The 20,766-nt window shown below is 41.9% G+C and overlaps 1 protein-coding gene across 5 annotated transcripts in view; it reads right to left on the bottom strand.

Annotated features, from left to right (window-relative positions):
* PCNT (pericentrin) overlaps positions 1-20,766 on the bottom strand; it is a 228,943-nt gene that overhangs the window by 162,381 nt on the left and 45,796 nt on the right. For all 5 annotated transcript variants that reach the window (XM_039495311.1, XM_039495308.1, XM_039495309.1 and 2 more), the window contains 3 exons: positions 20,431-20,586; positions 16,300-16,449; positions 985-1,149 (listed from right to left, as the gene is read on the bottom strand). In XM_039495311.1, coding sequence (XP_039351245.1) covers positions 985-1,149; positions 16,300-16,449; positions 20,431-20,586 — 471 coding nt within the window. The remainder of the gene's footprint in view (positions 1-984; positions 1,150-16,299; positions 16,450-20,430; positions 20,587-20,766) is intronic.

The raw sequence follows: 20,766 nt of genomic DNA, 5'->3' as shown, positions 1-20,766 counted from the left end.
TTTATTTACTTGTCAATTCTTAGAAAATTCATTCTATACTGAAGGAGCACATGCTGTAATTCTGGGGAGCAGATTGCATTCTTCATAACCAACAAAGAAGTTGAATCCCTGCTTTATAGACAAAACACTCAACTTAACTTTAATTATGGAGCCACAACCATTGCCTCTATAATAAAAATAAATTTGTAGGACATTCCCCAATAGGTAATATTTTAAAGTATCAGACTGTGAATCTTAAATTGGTGGTGTTGATATAAATTATATATTTAATGAACAAATCTATGAACCTGGAGACCAACAGAAGCTTTCACTTATCTTTATGTCTGAAGCTAACATGATTAAAGATATACAATTAAGTTTTGTTCTCATATAGACCTTAAAGGTAACTTCTGAAACATTCTTGTATAACTATAGAATAATCATCCTACACTTATACAGCACCTTTCATCCCAATGAATCAAAGCAATCTCTAACACCTCTATACACGGATCACTTCAACAACCATTGAAATGCAACCACTTTGGGGACAAAGCATCTCAACATTATACACCAGTTTAGGTCTAATAGCAAAGACCACCATCTACAACTGAAATTGCAGGGTGAATTTAGACAGAAAGAATGTAATGACTCAAATTTAAATGTAGCCAGAACCTAGTCATTACCTCTTAGAAAGATTGCTATCAATCCCTAATAGTCAAGATCTTGATTTTATGTCTCATCTGTAAGTCAACACCTCCAAAAGAACAGTAATCGTTCCCTAACAACATGCTAAAGAATGGGTTCAGTGCCATTGATCCACAGCCCTTTATGGAAACATCAATACTACTTCATGCAGAATCTAAGTGTTCATTAGTGGACTCTCTTCCAAAAACTTTTAAAAGCAACACAGCATAACCCTGCTTTGATTGCAAGATCACATTTCAAAGCTATATTCTAACACAAAGTTAATTGTGACCGGCACATTTAAGAGAGGGGTTTTTTTACCTTTTGAGAAGACTCCAGTTGTAGTTCCAGGTCATGTGCTTTTTGATGCATTATCTGCAATTGAGTACTTTGTTCCTTGAGTCTGTTCTGAAACACAGCCATCTGCTCTTGGGCTTGAGATAATTCACTTTTTCCAGGAATTCTACTTTTCAGAAGCTCATTAGCCTAAATGCACAAATATTTTTTTTATAGTGAGGGTAAAGAAAACGTACTTACATGTACAGTAACACGAGTTCTTCAAGAAGTGTTGTCCAAATGCATATTCTACTCTAGGTGCACATGCACCCCATGGCCAGAGATTGGAGTTGGGGTTTGTTTGTTTTTTGCTACTGGTGTCTGTTCCAGGGTGGATAAAAATCAAGTATTTTATTAAAAAATTTAAAAAAATCAGATTTTTTTGATAAAATGCTTTTTGATAACTATCTAAAAATAGTTTTAATTAAGATACATTATAGATCAAAAGATATCATCATGGAATAGAGATTATAAATTCTAATTCTATAGTATGAGACACTATATTCATGTAATGTTTAAGAAAAATTTTGTAAACGAGTTCCAACAGTTCATGGATTAGGGACCCAATGTTATGGAGTTCCAGGGGCTTCTGTATAGATTATTTAGGTTAATCTTTCCATATATCCAATGGGATTCAGTGCTCAGTCTAGAAGATACCATCAGAGATGCTTAGTTTTGCAGTTCTCAAACTGTGGATTTGTGTCTCCAGAGATAACATGCTTGTTAACCGCAAAAATGTTTTTAAATAAATAATAAAGAAACAAATAATACATAGAGGTGAGAAATAACAAACCTCAACCCTATTGTCCCTCTGCAGATTTGTGTACCGGGTCAATCCCTCTCTCTAAAAGTGTGAAGTTTCAAAAAGTTCAATGCATAAGAGACTGTTGGGGGTGGAATAGATCTGAACAAGAAGAAATCTGGAGATAAATGTGAGAAGGGAGGGACAGGCAGTAGAAACAAAAGTGAAATTGTTTGAGCAGCATATTCCAGAAGTCTTGAGGTCTTTCTGAGTGTAGGCTTCATTGATTTGAGATCTACCATACCATTCTCTCACTAGAAGGGAAAACCTATAATGGCAGCAGGGTGTAAAAGAAACCCGGTTTGGGAATATTGTAATGAAGTTCCTCTACCTGTGAAGAATATGTATTAAGGTTATAACAACCAACAAGAATGCACTTTTACATAGAAATCCATTATTAAATTGAGTCTTCCTGACTAGTGATTTAAATCAATTTGATTTCAATCAAATCCACCCTGGTCTGTTCAGCCTTGTTCTGAGGGTATATAGCATGGTGTGGGACCAACTACTACTCCAGTTCCTTCTCTACTACAGAACCCATAATAGCATAGAAGTACTCAAACAGAGGTGAAGAAAGGCAAGTCATGGAATACACATGGGCAGCATCTCAAAGAACTCCAGTTACTGTACAGGTGACTTCATGCTTGTCCACGTGAGTATACCACTCTAAGTGACTCTAAAGAAATGCTTTAAGTATGGTGGTGGTGCTCAGAGTCCTATCTACCACTGATTGAAGAACTGCAGTATCAAGAGAGGCCTTTACCAACTAATAATGCCTAGAAGAACTGTGAATGGAACTCCAGGTGGCAGCTTTACAGATATCCCCAGTGGAAATGTTCCTGAGGGCAGACACTGAGGCCTGGTTGAATGAGCCCTAAGATTAGCTGGTGGGACTATCTTCATTATCTCACTACATGATTCAATACATCATGTAACCACTTAGACAATGGTGGTTGGGTGGAAACTGGAGTACTCACTCTTCAGACTCTCTGCAAACAAAACAAAGAGCCTCAGGGAAGATCTAAAGAACTGGTTCTTGGGAGATAAAAGACTACATACTCTGAATGTCTGTAGGGCATTAATCTAGCTTCATCATGATTAGAATGAGGTTTTAGAAAAAAAATATTGCCAAGTGAATGTTCTGATTTAAATGGAGCTCAGACACCATCTTGGATATAAACATGGTTATAGCCTGATCTGGTTGGTACTGTCTGGAGAGTGTACCAGTGACAGTCTAGTATCTCATAGGCAGAGGTAACTGTAATCCCCCTGACAAAAGGGGATAGCTACATAGTACCTATGTTGGAGATGGAGCAGGGCCCTGGGTCATAAACATTCCCTGGGCCAAAGTGCTCAATACTGGCTCACCTGGTGGTGCTGATGGTCTAGTTGGTTCAAAGCCTTTTTCCAGAGCCAATGGTATTGCCAGCGCCAAAGGTTTAGAGGCAGACGGTACTTTCTCACTACTGAATATGTCTGTGTACTGATAGATTCTGCACTTGGGGCAGACACAGTGGTCTTTTCTTTCAGTATCAAGCTGTCAGTGTGGTGTCCTTTCACAAAACCTCATCAGGACCCATACTGGGACATGAGATCTTCTTTGGAGCAGAGCAAACATCTTTTCCCCAAAAGATTTACATGGAGGTTGTAGTAGGAAGAGGGCCTGAAACATAAGTCCTTGTTTCAGAGGCCTGGTATGAAGCCTGAGGACTGGGCTAAAGTAGAGGTCAAAGCGTTGCTGATATAAAGCAAAGTCAAGTTGTGAGCAAGAGGCAGGCCCTGCTCCCAGAATCTGCCATGAACAGGGCTCATATTGCAAAAACCCACATTTCTAAGAGGTGCTAGGCACAGAACACTCACGCAAACACACTCCAGAAGGGTGGTACCAGAACACCTCAACACATTCCCCAAAGATAACAGGAACATGCTAACCTCTCTTAAGATAAGGTCAGGATGACAGTATGATGAATAGAGATGTTTTGATCAAACCAACATTTACAAGGTAATGGGTGGCACCTAGATACATCAGAGGGGCAATACATAACTTTGTATCTGGGTATAAAGAAGCATCTCAGTATCTTTGGCCTCTCAAAGGGATATTGAAAATCCTGCCACTGATTAAGCTGTGTCCATTGTCATGGGCATACAGGAATTGAGTGCACTTGTAGCAAATATAAGGCACCAGTAATATGCTTCGTTGACAATAAACCTGGCCAGGTGCTTTCGTACTTTAACGGATTTTGTGGTCATTCGGTGGTTCACTCGAGGTCTCCTGTGCCAGCTACCTGCGCAGACCTGGGACAGCACACAGAGGGAACACACATACAGCCAACATCTTATGACAGAGGTCTGCTCCTTATCTCTTTGGAAGAGTGTGTCTCACTACTATCTCGTAACGCCTTCTAAGTCTTCCTACCTAAGTCCTTTGAGGAGCGAGCCCTGAAGCTAACACACATAGCATGACTCATTCCTGCAGTCCATTGTGCGGGAGGTAGAATCGATCAGACAGTCCCAGGTTTGAAACTGACTGCTTAGAGTGGTCTAACAAATGCATTTTCAGTCTCACTTCCCTGAATGTTTTTGTTCTCAGAATGATATACATGTACCACACTTAGCAAGGACTCCCCTAAACACAACAGAAGTGAATATCATTAAGGGGAAAAGCTCCCCCATAGGACCCACAAAATTTAAATCCAGGAAATTTGGGGGCATTACAGAAAAACTAATTTCCTCACTAAATATAGAGCAGGGGTCAGCAACCTTTCAGAAGCAGTGTGCTGAGTCTTCATTTATTCACTCTAATTTAAGCTTTTGCGTGCCAGTAATACATTTAAATGTTTTTAAAAGGTCTCTTTCTATAAGTCTATAATACATAACTAAACTATTGTTGTATGTAAAGTAAATAAGGTTTTTTAAATGTTGAAGAAGTTTCATTTAAAACTAAATTAAAATGCAGAGCCCTCGGACCGGTGGCAAGGACTTGGGCAGTGAGAGTGCCACTGAAAATCAGCTCATGTGCCGCCTTCGGCACCCGTGCCATAGGTTGCCTACCCCTGATATAGAGGTTTGGGTGGAACAGGCACACAAGCAAATCCTTACAATTAAACCATATTTAATTATACTAAACTATTTGTAAAACTATGCGCAACTCTCAAAAGCTAAGCTAAGATGTGCAGACACTGAACCGTTCTGTCTCAGGCCAAGGTGGTGAGAAAGAACAGGAGTGGTGGTTGTTTCCCAACCATCCATTATACCTTCAGTACAGACCACAAGGATAGTCAGGGCACATCCATGGAGCAAAGGGACTCTGCTAGCAAAAAAATTCTCCCGTCCCAGGTGCATGCTTTCTTAGAGTAGAATACACATATGGACAGGCACACAAAGAACTCATAAGATGTCCTCAGTGCATGAATGTGTAATATACATTATATCAATCATGTATCTCAATCATGCACAAAGAGACTGCATCAGATTTTAGCCTTGTAAAAATAAAACGGAAAATTATAATCTGATTTTCAAGTTGTTGGTTTTCTTTTAAATGTACTCAGTACTTATGTATCATTTGTATTGTCATAGTGCCTGACGGACCACGACCCATTGTGCTAGACACTATACTCACACAGAACAAAAAGGACTTGCATGAAAACTTCAGGTAAGTAAATTGTAAGGACAAAGGAGATGAGTCACTTTTAAAGACATTTACAAAAAGTTCTGCTAAAAAGTGAGGGGAGGTTTCAGGTTTGCCAATTATCAAAACTGTCAGTGTACTAACACCCAAACGACTTGCATCAAATTATCTGCTTCTGTTTTAAGCACATCCTACACTGGCTTACAGAGCAAGCCCTAACACCATCTGTAAAATAATTAACTAAGTACTTTGTCACCAGTAATTGCAGCTCCTGCAACACAAAATGTTACTTTTTTTCAGAATTAAATCTCATCCAAAACAAAATTATATTTCCACTGTGCAAGAAATGTAATACAATATCCCCTTCAGCTGCGGACAGTATTTCAACCACCATCAACCACTTCTTTCTTTTTCCTTCTCCCTAGCTACACCTCTTTTCCAGGTATTCAATCGCTGCCAGTCTGGTTTCCTAAACACCTGGCAAAAAAGCTATATTGTGTACTTTGGCTCATCCAGCAAGCCTTATGGGACCCGCACACGTAATACATAGGTACCCAAATACTATGGTGACAGACCCATATGAGGCCTGGAATTAATGATTAAAAAGGAAGAGGAGGATGTAATATACCCTGTGTGATGAAGTGGCAATTTTGTAATATTTTTATGAGGCCCCTGTGCCTCAGTTTCCCCTACATTTTGCATTACTACCTAGCGCAGGGAAAAGGATTAAGTTTGATCTCAGGGGAGGCTAAGAGACATAAGTGTGTGCATATGTCTCACCTCCCTGTCTGCATGGAATGAATAGAGTCATTAAGGGACTGGCTGAAACTGACCCCGATCAACAAGGAGTCCAGAGAAACAATACAAGCTCCAATGATTCATAGATCAACACTCTCAACAGGGATTCTGAGCAGAGACCCAGCTCGGGAACAAAGGACTGAGATGTGTGAGTAAGCGGGGGCTCTGAAAGAAACTTGGGATCTCTGACCTGGGTGTATTAGTTTATCACTGGACAATTATGAGCCATCAGTGTGATGCAGCCATGAAAAAGGCTAATGCAGTCCTAGGATGCATCAAACAAAGTATTTCCAGTAAAGACAGGGAAGTGTTGGTACCATTATACAAGCCACTGATGAGACCTCATCTGGAATGCTGTGTGCAGTTCTGGTCTCCCATCTTTAAGAAAGATGACTTCAAAGCGGAACAGGTGCAAAGAAGGTCTACTAGGATGATCTGAGCAATGGAAAACCTACCTTCTGAGACGAGACTCAAAGAGCTTGGCTTGTTTAGCATAACCAAAAAAAGGCTGAGGGACGATATGATTGCTCTCTTTCTATACACACACACCCACCAGAGGGATAAATACCAGGGAGGAAAGAGGAGTTATTTTAGTTAAGCATCAACATGGACACAAAAACGAATGCCTATAAACCAACCACCCACAAGTTTAGGCTCGAAATTAGATGAAGGTTTCTAACCATCAGATGAGCGAAGTTCTGGAACAGACTTCCAAGGGGAGCACTGGAAGCAGAAAACCTAATTGGCTTCAAGACTGAGCTTGATAAGTTTATGGAGGTGAAAGTATGACCCATCAGTGACTATCAGTAGCAAAAATCCCCACCTGCTGGAGACGGGACACTATGTGGAAGTAGGGAAAGAATTGACAAGGATTTGTAAGGGATCTTAATGAATGACAGTCTGTTAGCAAGAGTCAGGCTAGCAGTTAGCGAGAGTTAGGCCAGCTGTAACCCTCATGACGCGAGACTTGTAGAAGCGAGGATGGTGCAAGGCGAGTGGGAAAAGTACTGTGTGAGAAGTTGTCACGACCTTGCTCTGATAACAAAATATGTAGACTGGTGTCTTCTAGAAGTGAGAAAAATAAGATAGCAGGATGGCCTATGTATAAACAAAATGCAGCTGTTGCTTATTATTGTCTGTAACAAAGGTATAAATGCTTGTTGTAATTGTTTACCTGTTGAGAGACCTGTCCGGGACTGGGGCGACCCTGTGTGCTAGGGCACTCCCTCCCTCTGTTGCAATTGCTTGAGAAATAATAAAGTATTTGATTTTGCTGCACCCAAACAAAAAGCGAGAACTGAGTTTTTCTCCGACAACTAGGTGGGGAGGGCTCTGAGTTACTACAGAGAGTTCTTTCCTAAGTCTCTGACGGGCAGGTCTTGCCCACATGCTTAGGGTCTAAATGATCGCTGTATTTGGGGTCGGAAGGAATTTTCCCCCAGATCAGATTGGCAGAGATGGGCGGGGGGGGGAGGAGGGAGGAAGGTCACCTTTCTCTGCATCATGTGGCACAGGTCCTTGCAGGTTTATACTAGTATAAATGGTGAATTTGCTGTAACTTGAAGTCTTTAAACCATGATTTGAGTACTTCAGTAATTCAGCCACAGGTATGAGGTCTATTTCAGGAAAGGGTGAGTCCTGCAATGTGCAGTAAGTCAGACTTGATGGTCCCTTCTGACCTTAAAGCAGTGGTTCTCAAACTTTTGTACTGGTGACCCCTTTCACATAGCAAGCCTCTGAGTGCGACTGCCCCTTATAAATTAAAAAAAAACCACGTTTTTATATATTTAACACCATTATGAATGCTGGAGGCAAAGCAGGGTTTGGGGTGGAGGCTGACAGCCCATGTAATAACCTCACGACCCCCTGAGGGGTCCCAACCCCCAATTTGAGAACCCCTGCCTTAAAGTCTGAGACCTAGTCTACACTACAAAGTTAGGTCAACATAAGCCACATTAGGTCAATTTAATAATGTATGTGTCTAAGCTACCAAGTCCTTTCCACCAACCTAAGTGGCCTGTAAAATTGACTTCTGTACTCCACCTCCACGAGAGGTGTAGCACTTGAATCAACATTCACAGGTCGACATGGGGATAGTGCAGACACTGTGTTGTACAATTTGAATGAACTGGCCTCCACTGTGACCACTCTGGAGAGCACTTTCAACTCCACAGCATGTCAGCAGGTACACAGGAAACAGCCGCTCCACTGTTAAAGCCCCGTGAACTTTTGAATTTTCATTTCCTGTTTGATTAGCATGGAAAGCTCATCAGTACAGCTTATAATGGAGACTCAAGGCCACAGACGCGCTCCAGCATGGAGTGCACAGGAGATGCTGGATCTTATTGCTGTGTGGGGAGTTTTGAGAGGAAGTTCTCCAGGTGAAGGAGGAGCAAATATGGGACCTTTAGGGTAAGTGGCTGTCTGTAGTGTGTGTTTGTGGGTAACTTGCTGTGTGCTGAGCTTGTGTTTGTCTATCTATCCGTTTGTTTGTTTGAAGGACATGTGCTGTGGCGGCAGTTGGAAGCTGTGAGCTTCTAACCAAGATTTGAAATCTAGAAGCCTCTATTCATTGGCTGAGCCTAAGTCAGAGGGCGGGGCTATCAGGAAGGCCAGGGATTTATAAAGCAGTGAGCAAGCAACCAGGGACCGCTAACAGGGAGTTTTGAAGGGGAGTGGGAAGGGGGCGAGGTACACTTGCCAGTCTTTAAAACTTTTAACCTAAACTATAATCAAATTTTCTTGATTTTATACAAAAACCCTATCATTAACCTAGGTAGCTGTAAGAGAGAACACAGGCAGAAGCTCAGCAGCAGATGGGGGCTATCCAGTTTATTGTGCCAAATGCAGCATGTATTACCTGCCCCGTGGGTGGGTGGCATGTGTGTGCATTCGGTGCAAGGAGCTCCTGGCCCTCAGAGACCAAGTATGGGCTTTGGAGGCCAGAGTGGAGGAACTGGAGGAGCTAAGGGAGGCAGAGAGGTATGCTGATGAGGCTTTCCAGGACACTGTAGAATTGTCCCACCTCCGGTCAGACAGCCCCTGTGTTGTTAAGGAGGATGAAAGGCTCAGGGAAGGAGAGCAGTCAATGGGAGCAGAGGGAAACATTCCCATAGTTGGGACCCTCCTTCCAGATGACGTTGGGGTATCCTCTCGCACTGAGGTTACCTCTCTGGGGGAGGGAAATCCAGTCATTAGGAAAAGGCAGGTGTTAGTAATGGGAGATTCGATTATTAGAAATGTAGATAGCTGGGTTTGTGATGACCGGGAGAACTGTATGGTGATTTGCCTGCCTGGTGCGAAGGTTGCAGATCTCTCGACGCATCTAGATAGACTTATGTGTACTGCTGGGGTGGATCCAGTGGTCATAGTACAGGTAGGTACCAATGACATAGGGAAGGGTAGGAGAGACGTCCTGTAGGTCAAATTTAGGCTGCTAGCAAAGAGACTGAAATCCAGGACCTCTATGGTAGCATTCTCAGAAATACTTCCAGTTCCATGCGCAGGGCCCGTCAGGCAGAACTTCAGTGTCTCAATGCGTGGATGAGATGATGGTGTAGAGAGGAGTGGTTTAGATTTATTAGGAACTGGGGAAACTTTTGGGATAGGGGGAGCCTATACAGGAAGGATGGGCTGCACATAAACCAAAATGGATCCAGACTGCTGGCACTTAACACTAAAAAGGTTGTAGAGCAGTTTTTAAACTAAGAGATGGGAGAAAGCTGATTGCTGCAGCAGAGCACGTGGATCAGAGACTTCTCTTAGAGGAGAGTCTATTGACAGAGATTCTCTAGGTTCTAGCCAGGAGGAAAGGATGGAAGAGGATAACGTATGGGCCAGATCAGATAAGAAACGTTCACATAAAAAAGAATCTGACACATCAGAAAAGGGCAGACAAATAAACAGTGACAAGTTTTTAAAGTGCTTGTACACAAATGCTAGAAGATGGGTGAACTAGAGTGTCTCGTGTTAAAGGAAGATATTGATATAATAGACATCGCAGAAACCTGATGGAGTGGGGACAATCAATAGGACACAACCCCTTCTGGGGTACAATATATATCGGAAGGACAGAACAGGTCATGCGGGAGAGGGGGGAGTGGCACTATATCTGAAAGAAAATGTAGAATCAAATGAAGTAAAAACTCTTAAATGAATCCACATGTTCCACAGAATCTCTAATAAGAATATAACAGTAGGGATCTATTATCGATCACCTGGCCAGGACAGTGATAGTGACAACAAAATGCTAAGGGAGATTAGAGAATAAAGAACTCGATAATAGTGGGGGATTTCAATTATCCCCATATTGACTGGGTACATGTCACCTCAGGATGAAATGCAGAGACAAAATTTCTCAATACTTTAAATGACTGCTTCTTGGAGCAGCTGGTACAGGAATCCACAAGGGGAGAGGCAATTCTTGATTTAGTCCTGAGTGGAGCGCAGGATCTGGTCCAAGAGGTAACTATAGCAGGACCACTTGAAAATAGTGACCATAATATAACATTTAACATTCTTGTGGTGGGAAGAACATCTCAACAGCCCAACACTGTGGCATTTAATTTCAAAAGGGGGAACTATACAAACATGAGGTTAGTTAAACAGAAATTAAAAGGTACAGTGACTAGAGTGAAATCCCTGCAAGCTGCATGGACACTTTTCAAAGACACCATAATAGAGGCCCAACTTCAATGTATACCCCAAATTAAAAAAAACAGTAAAAAAAACTAAAAAAGAGCCACCATGGCTTAACAGCCATGTAAAAGAAGCAGTGAGAGATAAAAAGGCACCTTTTAAAAAGTGGAAGTCAAATCCTAGTGAGGTAAATAGAAAGGCGCATAAACACTGCCAATTAAGTGTAAAAATGTAATAAGAAAAGCCAAAAAGAAGTTTGAAGAACAGCTAGCCAAAAAACTCAAAAGATGATAAAATGTTTTTTAAGTACATCAGAAGCAGGAAGTCTGCTAAACAACCAGTGGGGCCCCTGGACAATCAAGATACAAAAGGAGCACTTAAAGATAATAAAGTCATTGCGGAGAAACTAAATGAATTCTTTGCTTCAGTCTTCACAGCTGAGGATGTTGGGGAGATTCCCAGACCTGAGCCATCCTTTGTAATGTAACGCCAATATTTAAAAAGGTCTCTAGAGGTGATCCCAGCAATTACAGATCAGTAAGTCTAATGTCAGAACCAGGCAAATTAGTTGAAGCAATAGTAAAGAATAACACCTTGTCAGACACATAGAAGAACATAACTTGTTGGGCAAAAGTCAACATGGTTTCTGTTAAAGGGAAATCAGGTCTTACTAATCTATTACAGTTCTTTGAAGGGGTCAACAAACATGTGGACAAGGGGATCCAGTGGACATAGTGTACTTAGATTTCCAGAAAGCCTTTGACAAGGTCCCTCACCAAAGGCTCTTACGTAAATTAAGCTGTCATGGGATAAGAGGGAAGATGCTTTCATGGATTGAGAACTGGTTAAAAGAACAAAGGGTAGGAATAAATGGTAAATCAGAATGGAGAGGGGTAACTAGTGGTGTTCCCCAAGGGTAGGTCCTAGGACCAATCCTATTCAACTTATTCATAAATGATCTGGAGAAAGGGGTAAACAGTGAGGTGGCAAAGTTTGCAGATGATATTAAACTGCTCAAGATAGTTAAGACCAAAGACTGTGAAGAACTTCAAAAAGATCTCACAAAACTAAGTGATTGGGCAACAAAATGGCAAATGAAATTTAATGTGGATAAATGTAAAGTAATGCATATTAGAAAGAATAACCCCAACTATACATACAATATGATGGGGCTAATTTAGCCACAACTAATCAGGAAAGAGATCTTGGCATCATCATGGATAGTTCTCTGAAGACAGCTATGCAGTGTGCAGCAGCAGTCAAAAAAGCAAACAGGAGAGAGAAAAAGGGGGAGAGAAAAAGACAGAGAATAGATTATTGCCTTTATATAAATCCATGGTACACCCACATCTTGAATACTGCGTACAGATGTGGTCTCCTCATCTCAAAAAAGATATACTGGCATTAGAAAAAGTTCAGAAAAGGGCAACTAAAATGATTAGGGGTTTGGAACGGGTCCCATATGAGGAGAGATTAAAGAGGCTAGGACTCTTCAGCTTGGAAAAGAGGAGTCTAAGGGGGGATATAATAGAGGTATATAAAATCATGAGTGGTGTGGAGAAAATGAATAAGGAAAAGTTATTTACTTGTACCCATAATGTAAGAACTAGAGGTCACCAAATGAAATTAATGGGCAACAGGTTTAAGACAAATAAAAGGAAGCTCTTCTTCACACAGCACACAGTCAACTTGTGGAACTGCTTGCCTGAGGAAGTTGTGAAGGCTAGCATTATAACAAGGCTTAAAATAGAACTAGATACATTCATGGAGGTTAAGTCCATTAATGGCTATTAGCCAGGCTGGGTAAGGAATGATGTCCCTAGACTCTGTTTGTCAGAGGGTGGAGATGGATGGCAGGAGAGAGATCACTTGGTCATTACCTGTTAGGTTCATTCTCTCTGGGGAACCTGGCATTGGCCACTATCAGTAGACAGGATACTGGGCTGGATGGACCTTTGGTCTGACCCAGTATGGCCGTTCTTATGTTCTTAAGACCTCTCGTCCATGTCTCGTGGCCATACTCAACATGGCTGAAGCAGAAAACTGACTCTTGCAATAGCCAGCAGTTGTGATTACTTTGAGGCTTGCAGGGAAGTGCATTGAGGAGTGTTTCTTTTATAACAAAATTAACCTTGCACCAGAAACAATGTATGCACTGTCAGTGCTACCTGTGCTTTGTATTCTTTGCAGCTGAAACCTGGTCCGTCGCCACTTCCTCCACCCCGGGACAGAGACTTTCCCAGATTAGAAGGCGGAAAAAGATGACTCGGGAGGACATAATTAATTAATGCGCTACTCTGAGAGTGACAAGACAGAAGCTCAGTGCATGGAGGATTACACTGTCCAACAACCTGCACAAGGACAGGGAAGACTGTAGAGCATGCAGGGAACAAGAGTGTGCCTTGCAGGAAGAGATGCTGTGGATTATGAGGAAGCAATCAGACACATTGAAGCATCTGGCTGAAGTTCATGAAAGGCAGCTGGATGCTAGAGTCCCTCTGCAGCCTATGCTGAACCTGATGCCATCATCGCCAAGTTCCACATCCTCCTCTCCCAAATGTCCTATGAGGCCGGGGGGAAAAGTTCAATACCCCTTGCACTCAGCTCCAGGGGAGGGTACAAGGTCCAGCAGGCGGCCATTCCCATACCTTTGATTGTTATTGCAGTGCAATTATAAGCAAGCTGTCCTTGTTTCTCCCCTCACCTAGTGTTATCAGCCCTTTCGCCCCAGGTTATCTTACTTTTCTTTGCTGCCTCTGTGTGTTCGCGAGTATAATAAAACTTAACGGATTGAGGAGAAAAGGCTCTTTATTCATTCAGCACACTATGCTTAGTGGAGGTGGAGTTTACAGGGGAGAAAAAAGAATGAAGGGGACAGCTTAGTAAGGAACAACACAGATAAGTGTCACATTACTGTGGATCATTGCTGAAATTGGTTTTCAGAGAGTCACGGAGATGCAGAGGCCCTAGATGTGCTCTCCTTATTGCCCTGGTGTCTGGCTGTTCAAAATTGGCTGCCAGGCCATCTCCCTCAACCTCCCACCCTGCCGGAAACTATTTTTCCTTTGTTTCAGAGATATTATGGAGCACACAGCAGGTAGCAATAACAATGGGGATACTGCTTTCACTGAGATTTAACCTATTAAGCAAACAATGCCAGCAGCCTTTTAAACGTGCAAAGGCACATTCCACCACCATTCTGCACCTGCTCAGCCTACGATTGAACCGGTCCTTACTGCTGTCCAAGCTGCCTGTGTACAGCTTCATGAGCCATGGGAGCAAAGGGTAGGCTGGGTCTCCCAGGATCGATTGGCATTTCAACATGACCAATGATTGTTTTGCAGTCTGGAAAAAAAGTCCCTGCTTGCAGCTTTCTGAACAGACCGGAGTTCCTAAAGATGGACACGTCATGCACCTTTCCCGACCATCCCACGTTGATGTCGGTGAAGTGGCCCCTGTGATCCACCAGTGCTTGCAACACCACTGAGAAGTACCCCTTTCAGTTTATGTACTCTTTGGCAAGGAGGTCTAGTGCCAAGATAGGGATATGCGTTTCGTCCACAATTAGGGAACCTCATCGTGGCAAAGCCATCCACTATGTCCTGTGCGTTGCCCAGAGACACTACCCTTCTTACCAGAAGTCTACTGATTGCCCTGCAAACTTGGATCACAACAGACCCCATGGTAGAGTTACCCACGCCAAACTGATTCCCCACTGACCGGTAGCAGTCTGGCATTGCAAGTTTCCACAGAGTTATCACTACTTGCTTCTCAACTGTCAAAGCAGCTCCCATTTTAGTATTGCTGCGCTTCAGGACTGGGGAAAGCTCTTCACACAGTTCCATGAAAGTAGCCTTATGCATTCAGAAGTTCTGCAGCCACTGCTCATCATCCCATAGCTGCACAATGATGCAGTCCCACCAGCCAATGCTTGTTTCCCGGGCCCAGAAGGGGGGCTCCACCCTGTCAAGGTGATGCACAACTGTCACCAGCAACTGAAAATTGCTCCACTCCATGGCTTCCAGCAGGGCTGCTTGCGCAGCATCACATTGTTCTGCACGGTGGCTCCTGCTTCAACTGAGTAAATACTGAAGGATGAGGCGCGAGGTGTTTGTAATGCTCACAACAAAGTACAGCTGAGAGGGGTCCATGCTTGCTATGCTATGGAGTCTGCGCAGGTAACCCAAGCTTAGGAAACGAGGCACGAAAAAGGTTTGGCTTCTTTGCCATTGATTTCAGGGAGGTAAGTGCATCATGGGAGGCTAATGCCATGCTCCCATAACCATCTGCGCAAATATGTTTTGGCCCCATAAGGCATTGCAAGACCAAGCCAAAATTCCACTCGCCTACCTGCACTGTAAGATAGCTACCCACAGTGCAGTGCTCTGTACATCAATGCAAACTCTGCTAGTGAGGATGCACTCCGCCAACATGAGCATAGCGGGGACACGCAAGATCGACTTGCTTAAATCAGAGGCTCGATGTCGACTTACATAAAATTGACTTAACTTTGTAGTGTAGACATGCCCTGAGTCTGTTCAATTGCTCTGCACTGACCAGAATGGATTATGCTTTAACCTTTATTTCTCTATGCTAATCTATGTACTTCCAATGCTGTGTTCCCGTTGACTAACAAACCCTACTGTTTTGAAAATGCTGCTTGAGTGTCACTGTAAATACTGGGTGAAGTGCATTAGTCCCTGATGAGTGTACAAGTCTCTCTTAGGAGTCTATCTCAGTTGGACTCACTGAAGAGAGTTCACAATGTGAAGCATGAATGCTGTAGTCCAGAGGTTCAGCCTAAGCAGGCAGCAGTGAGGCTGCGTGGCCTACCCTGAAGGAAGAGTGAGATCTGTAAGGCATCTGGCACACTGAAGGGATTTCTCCAAGAGACTATTTAAAAACTAGACATTGCACCAATCCTGTGAATCAGTTTATATATATATATATATATATATATATATATATATATATATTTTATAGTGGCATATAGTTTTATAGTATTTTTCATTTATAGAACTCAAACTGCTTTCTTCAAGAAGTTGGATAAAAGTTCCCCCTACTTTAACAAGGGAAAAACAGAGGCATGAAAATGTGAAGTGACTTCCTGAAGGTTTCACCTCAAATCAATGGCAGAGCCATGAAAGTACCCAAAGCTTCTGCCTCTCAGTCCAGTTCCCCAGCAAGTGGAGCGCGCTTCCTATGCACTGCAATAAACTGCACTACAAAAAAAAAATAAATAAATAAAAAATCAAGCCATTAATTCAGGTTTAGTTTAGTATGCCTGAAAGTCACATTTAAACCAAATGTTAACGAGAAGAAAGGGGAAGAAGGGATTTATATAATTTGCTAAGATCAAGATTTACTAACTTTTTTCCCAGTTAATGTTCTGAACCTCATTTTCTGGTAACAGTTTTAAAAAGCCAGCACACACCTCATGTAACTGAAGCTGTAAACCATGGATCTGATCAGCTAGGAGTGAGGCCTCTTCCTGAATGTCATCCCGATTTTGCCTTGCCTGCTGAAGGTTACTTGTCAGCTGAGCTATTATCTCATTCCGTTCCTGGACAGCCGTCTCCAGCTCCTACATGAAACATTAATGCATCTTTAAAACTAGACTTTTTCAGCACTTTAGACACATCAACCTTCATTAAAAACAAAGAACAGGCTCTTTGCATTGTACTTGAGGCATCAGTAAAACTTGCTCCACAGGAGCGGTCATCTTTCTGTGAAAAGTGCAAAGGAAAAAGTTTATCTTCCACTGATCTCAAAAGGTAAAGGAAGCCATTTTAGAACATTGTTTTTAGCAACTGCAAACATTTTAATAGGTAAAGGGTGAAACAAAGTGTAGAATTTCTACAGGGAAAAACTGAATCCTCGGTGCCCCCGTTATGTAAAAGACAGGCTGTACTGATCTAGGATGAATGGAGCAGAGATGTTCGCCTCTTCTCATCCAAGTGAGAAAAAGCTAATGATTTGCGGTATGTTAATCCTATTCCATATTCATCTCATTAGCTTCTTTAAAGTATTTCTCATGACAGCAAACTTCTTGGTTTCCTACTCCTAAAAGGAAAAAGTAAGTCTGCAGCTACAGGATGCAGGATGACCCTCTTCAAGCATGTGGGGTGCAGTTCATCTCCGTGTGGAAGTCCTAGAAACCAGGAGCCTATAAGGTGAACACAAAAACTCTCCCCCTGTCCCACACACATTTACCCCGTTTATCACCACTACCAGCAGCTCTGCAAAAGAAAAACAATAGACTACATGTTGAAACTCACTTTAAATGAGCACAGAAGAATGATCTCCATTTAAAAAAAAAAAGAAGAGATGCTCCATATTATTTGAGCCTTTACCCAGAAACGCGGCAGGCAAACAAACCAGCCCGGCCTGCCAGGGGCTTTCCCCGAACAAGCGGTGGCCCTAGTTTGAGAACCACTGATCTACACAACATTTGATAGAGACAATGGAGTTTTCATTATACCTGGTTTTAAAATTTGTACAACAAAAGGTAATAAAGTACTGTTACATTTGATTCTTTTTTGCAAACACAATGTAGAAAATTTAAATGATCACGTAAGAAAGTGAGTCCCTTTTCTCCACAATGCAATTCCAATTTTCTAAACTCCAGTTAACTGACCTCATTAAATTTGGCCTACAATGACTGAAGCTCCCAAAGCTTTGCTTCCACAGAGCACTAGTATTCAATTCGGAAAATCTCTTACACTTAGGAGTTCTCCATGACTGAAGCTATGTGATGAGCCTAAATTATTTAAACCTCTAAAAAGGTTTCAGGAAACCAAAACAATAATGTTTTAACCTGCCCAATCCAAAAGAACAAGGGATTTATTTCAATATCAGATATGTTAACTATTGATAGTTAAAAGAAAGGATTATATTCTGGAAGTTTATAGACTCATAGACTTTAAGGTCAGAAGGGACCATTATGATCATCTAGTCTGACCTCCTGCAAGATGCAGGCCACAGAATCTCACCCATCCACTTCTATAACAAGCCCCTAACCTATGTCTGAGTTACTGAAGTCCTCAAATTGTGGTTTGAAGACCTCAAGCAAGTCCATCCTCCAGCAAGTGACCCGTGCCCCATGCTGTAGAGGAAGGCGAAAAACCTCCAGGGCCTCTGCCAATCTGCCCTGGAGGAAAATTCCTTCCCGACCCCAAATATGGCGATCAGCTAAACCCTGAGCACGTGGGCAAGACTCACCAGCCAGCACCCAGGAAAGAATTCTCTGTAGTATCTCAGATCCCAACCCATCTAACATCCCATCACAGATCACTGGGCATACTTACCTGGCAATAATCAAAGATCAATTGCTATCCCATCATACCATCCCCTCCATAAATTTATCAAGCTTAGTCTTGAAGCCAGATATGTCTTTTGCCCCTACTACTCCCCTTGGAAGGCTGTTCCAGAACTTCACTCCTCTAATGGTTAGAAACCTTCATCTAATTTCAAGTCTAAACTTCCTAGTGTTCAGTTTATATCCATTTGTTCTTGTGTCCACATTGGTACTAAGCTTAAATAATTCCTCTCCCTCCCTAATATTAATCCTTCTGATATATTTATAAAGAGCAATAATATCCCCCCTCAACCTTCTTTAGGTTAGGCTAAATAAGCCAAGTTCTTTGGGTCTCCTTTCATAAGACAGGTTTTCCATTCCTCGGATCATCCTAGTAGCCCGCCTCTGAAACTGTTCCAGTTTGAATTCATCCTTCTTAAACATGGGAGACCAGAACTGCGCACAGTATTCCAGATGAGGTCTCACTAGTGCCTTGTATAACAGTAGTAGCACCTCCTTATCTTTACTGGAGATAGCTCACCTGATGCATCCCAAGACCACATTAGCTTTTTGAACGCCCATATCACACTGGCGGCTCATAGTCATCCTGTGATCAACCAATACTCCGAGGTCCTTCTCCTCCTCTGTTACTTCCAACTGATGTGTCCCCAATTCATAACTAAAATTATTGTTATTAATCCCTAAATGCATGGCCTTGCACTTTTCACTATTAAATTTCATCCTATTACTATTACTCCAGTTTACAAGGTCATCCAGATCTTCCTGTATGATATTCTGGTCCTTCTCTGTGTTAGCAATACCTCCCAGCTGTGTGTCATCCGCAAACTTTATTAGCACATTCCCACTTTTTGTGCCAAGGTCAGTAGTAAAAAGGTTAAATAAGATTGGTCCCAAAACCGATCCCTGAGGAACTCCACTAGTAATCTCCTTCCAGCCTGACAGTTTACCTTTCATTACGACCCGTTGTAGTCTCCCCTTTAACCAGTTCCTTATCCACCTTTCAATTTTCATATTGATCCCCATCTTTTCCAATTTAACTAATAATTCCCCATGTGGAACCGTGTCAAATGCCTTACTGAAATCGAGGTAAATTAGATCCACTGTGTTTCCTTTGTCTAAAAAATCTGTTACCTTCTCAAAGAAGGAGATCAGGTTGGTTTGGCACGATCTACCTTTTGTTGACTTCCTTTAATTTTAGGTGTGTGTTTTTTCAGAGAGGAACCTCAAATTGTATCCTCTTGCCAATTTGGATAATCAATAAGCCTCAAATTTTATGAAGGTCTCAGGACACCTGAAACCTTAAAAATGACGGCTTTGCAAAACTGGTTTGGTTTTGATATAAGAGAGGGTCTGTCTTTTTCCTACAGTTTGGCAACTTTTTATAGCTTGCCATGCCAATAAAAGCTCAGTGAATTTCTCTATTATTATTATATGTACTGCAGTAACACCTAGGAGCCCAGGCATGGACCAAGACCCCAATTTCAAATAGATATGATTTTCAGATAAGTTTACACAGATTATAGTTTTACTAATAGTTGCCTCTATCAATGACATTTCATAGCATAGCATACTTGCTGCTGCTCTGTAATAATTTATAAATATTATATCTTCTATTTGTCTGATTGTTGTAAGAATATTTACTGTACGCCTATACTTAGTTAATTCAATAGCAGGATTGTCAGCAAAAGCACCCAAGAAGGGTTGATCCTGATACACACTTCCCTGCAATCACTTCATGAGAATCAGGAGTCATTCACTTTGATGCTCCGGCTCCTGACCCCCCTGAGGAATTCAAAATGGTTTTGTGCAGCTGTTCCAAGCATGTGAGCTAAGACAACAAAGAAATCTGGCTGGATTTGAAGACCATCCCTCAAAAGACAGACAAGAGAAAATGAGAAAGTGAACTCAGATTCCACAGTTGGGGTCCCCGTATTCACTGCTAAGTCATAAGAATCCAGACAGACCAGTTGAGCAAGCATGACTGATAAACTGGGTCGCTGGCTGCAGTGTCCTGTGAAAGAATTTCAAGATTCCACCCCAGAATAGGTAGAGTCATGAGACCCAACACATGTGATGGTGCACTCAGAGACACCAGAGAAGGGGTCAGAGGTGCAGCTAGTCCTGTAACCGGGACACTTACTACTTTGCTGTGGTATTTAATGAAGTTACACTGTTACCCATAACTCTGCTGATAACATCTTCAGTAAATACCCTTAAATTCAAGTTATCTGATTTTATTAATAGTACCTGAAGATGTGTAGCCCCACTATGCTGGGCAAGTTGTTCCAGTAAGTCATCCACCTCTGTAGTGAGTCTTTCAGTTGCTTCCTGTTTGTCCAAAAGTCTCTTTTCCAGCTCCACAATTCTAGTCTGACACATCTGGACATCAAGCTGATCGTATTCCTTAACAGAACACAGAACATGTTTCTTCATAAAAAAAGGAATGGTATTTACTTAGTAGTGTGACATTGTTACTTTAACTTTATTGCAAAATTATATTCCTATCTTTATAAGCACATAGTACCTTATACCTCTACCTTTGGACCTCATTTCATATAACACACTGAAATTTAAACAGCAACA

Source organism: Mauremys reevesii, linkage group 11, assembly GCF_016161935.1.
Source record: "Mauremys reevesii isolate NIE-2019 linkage group 11, ASM1616193v1, whole genome shotgun sequence".
Taxonomy (NCBI): domain Eukaryota; kingdom Metazoa; phylum Chordata; order Testudines; family Geoemydidae; genus Mauremys; species Mauremys reevesii.
This window is presented reverse-complemented; position numbering and strand designations above follow the sequence as displayed.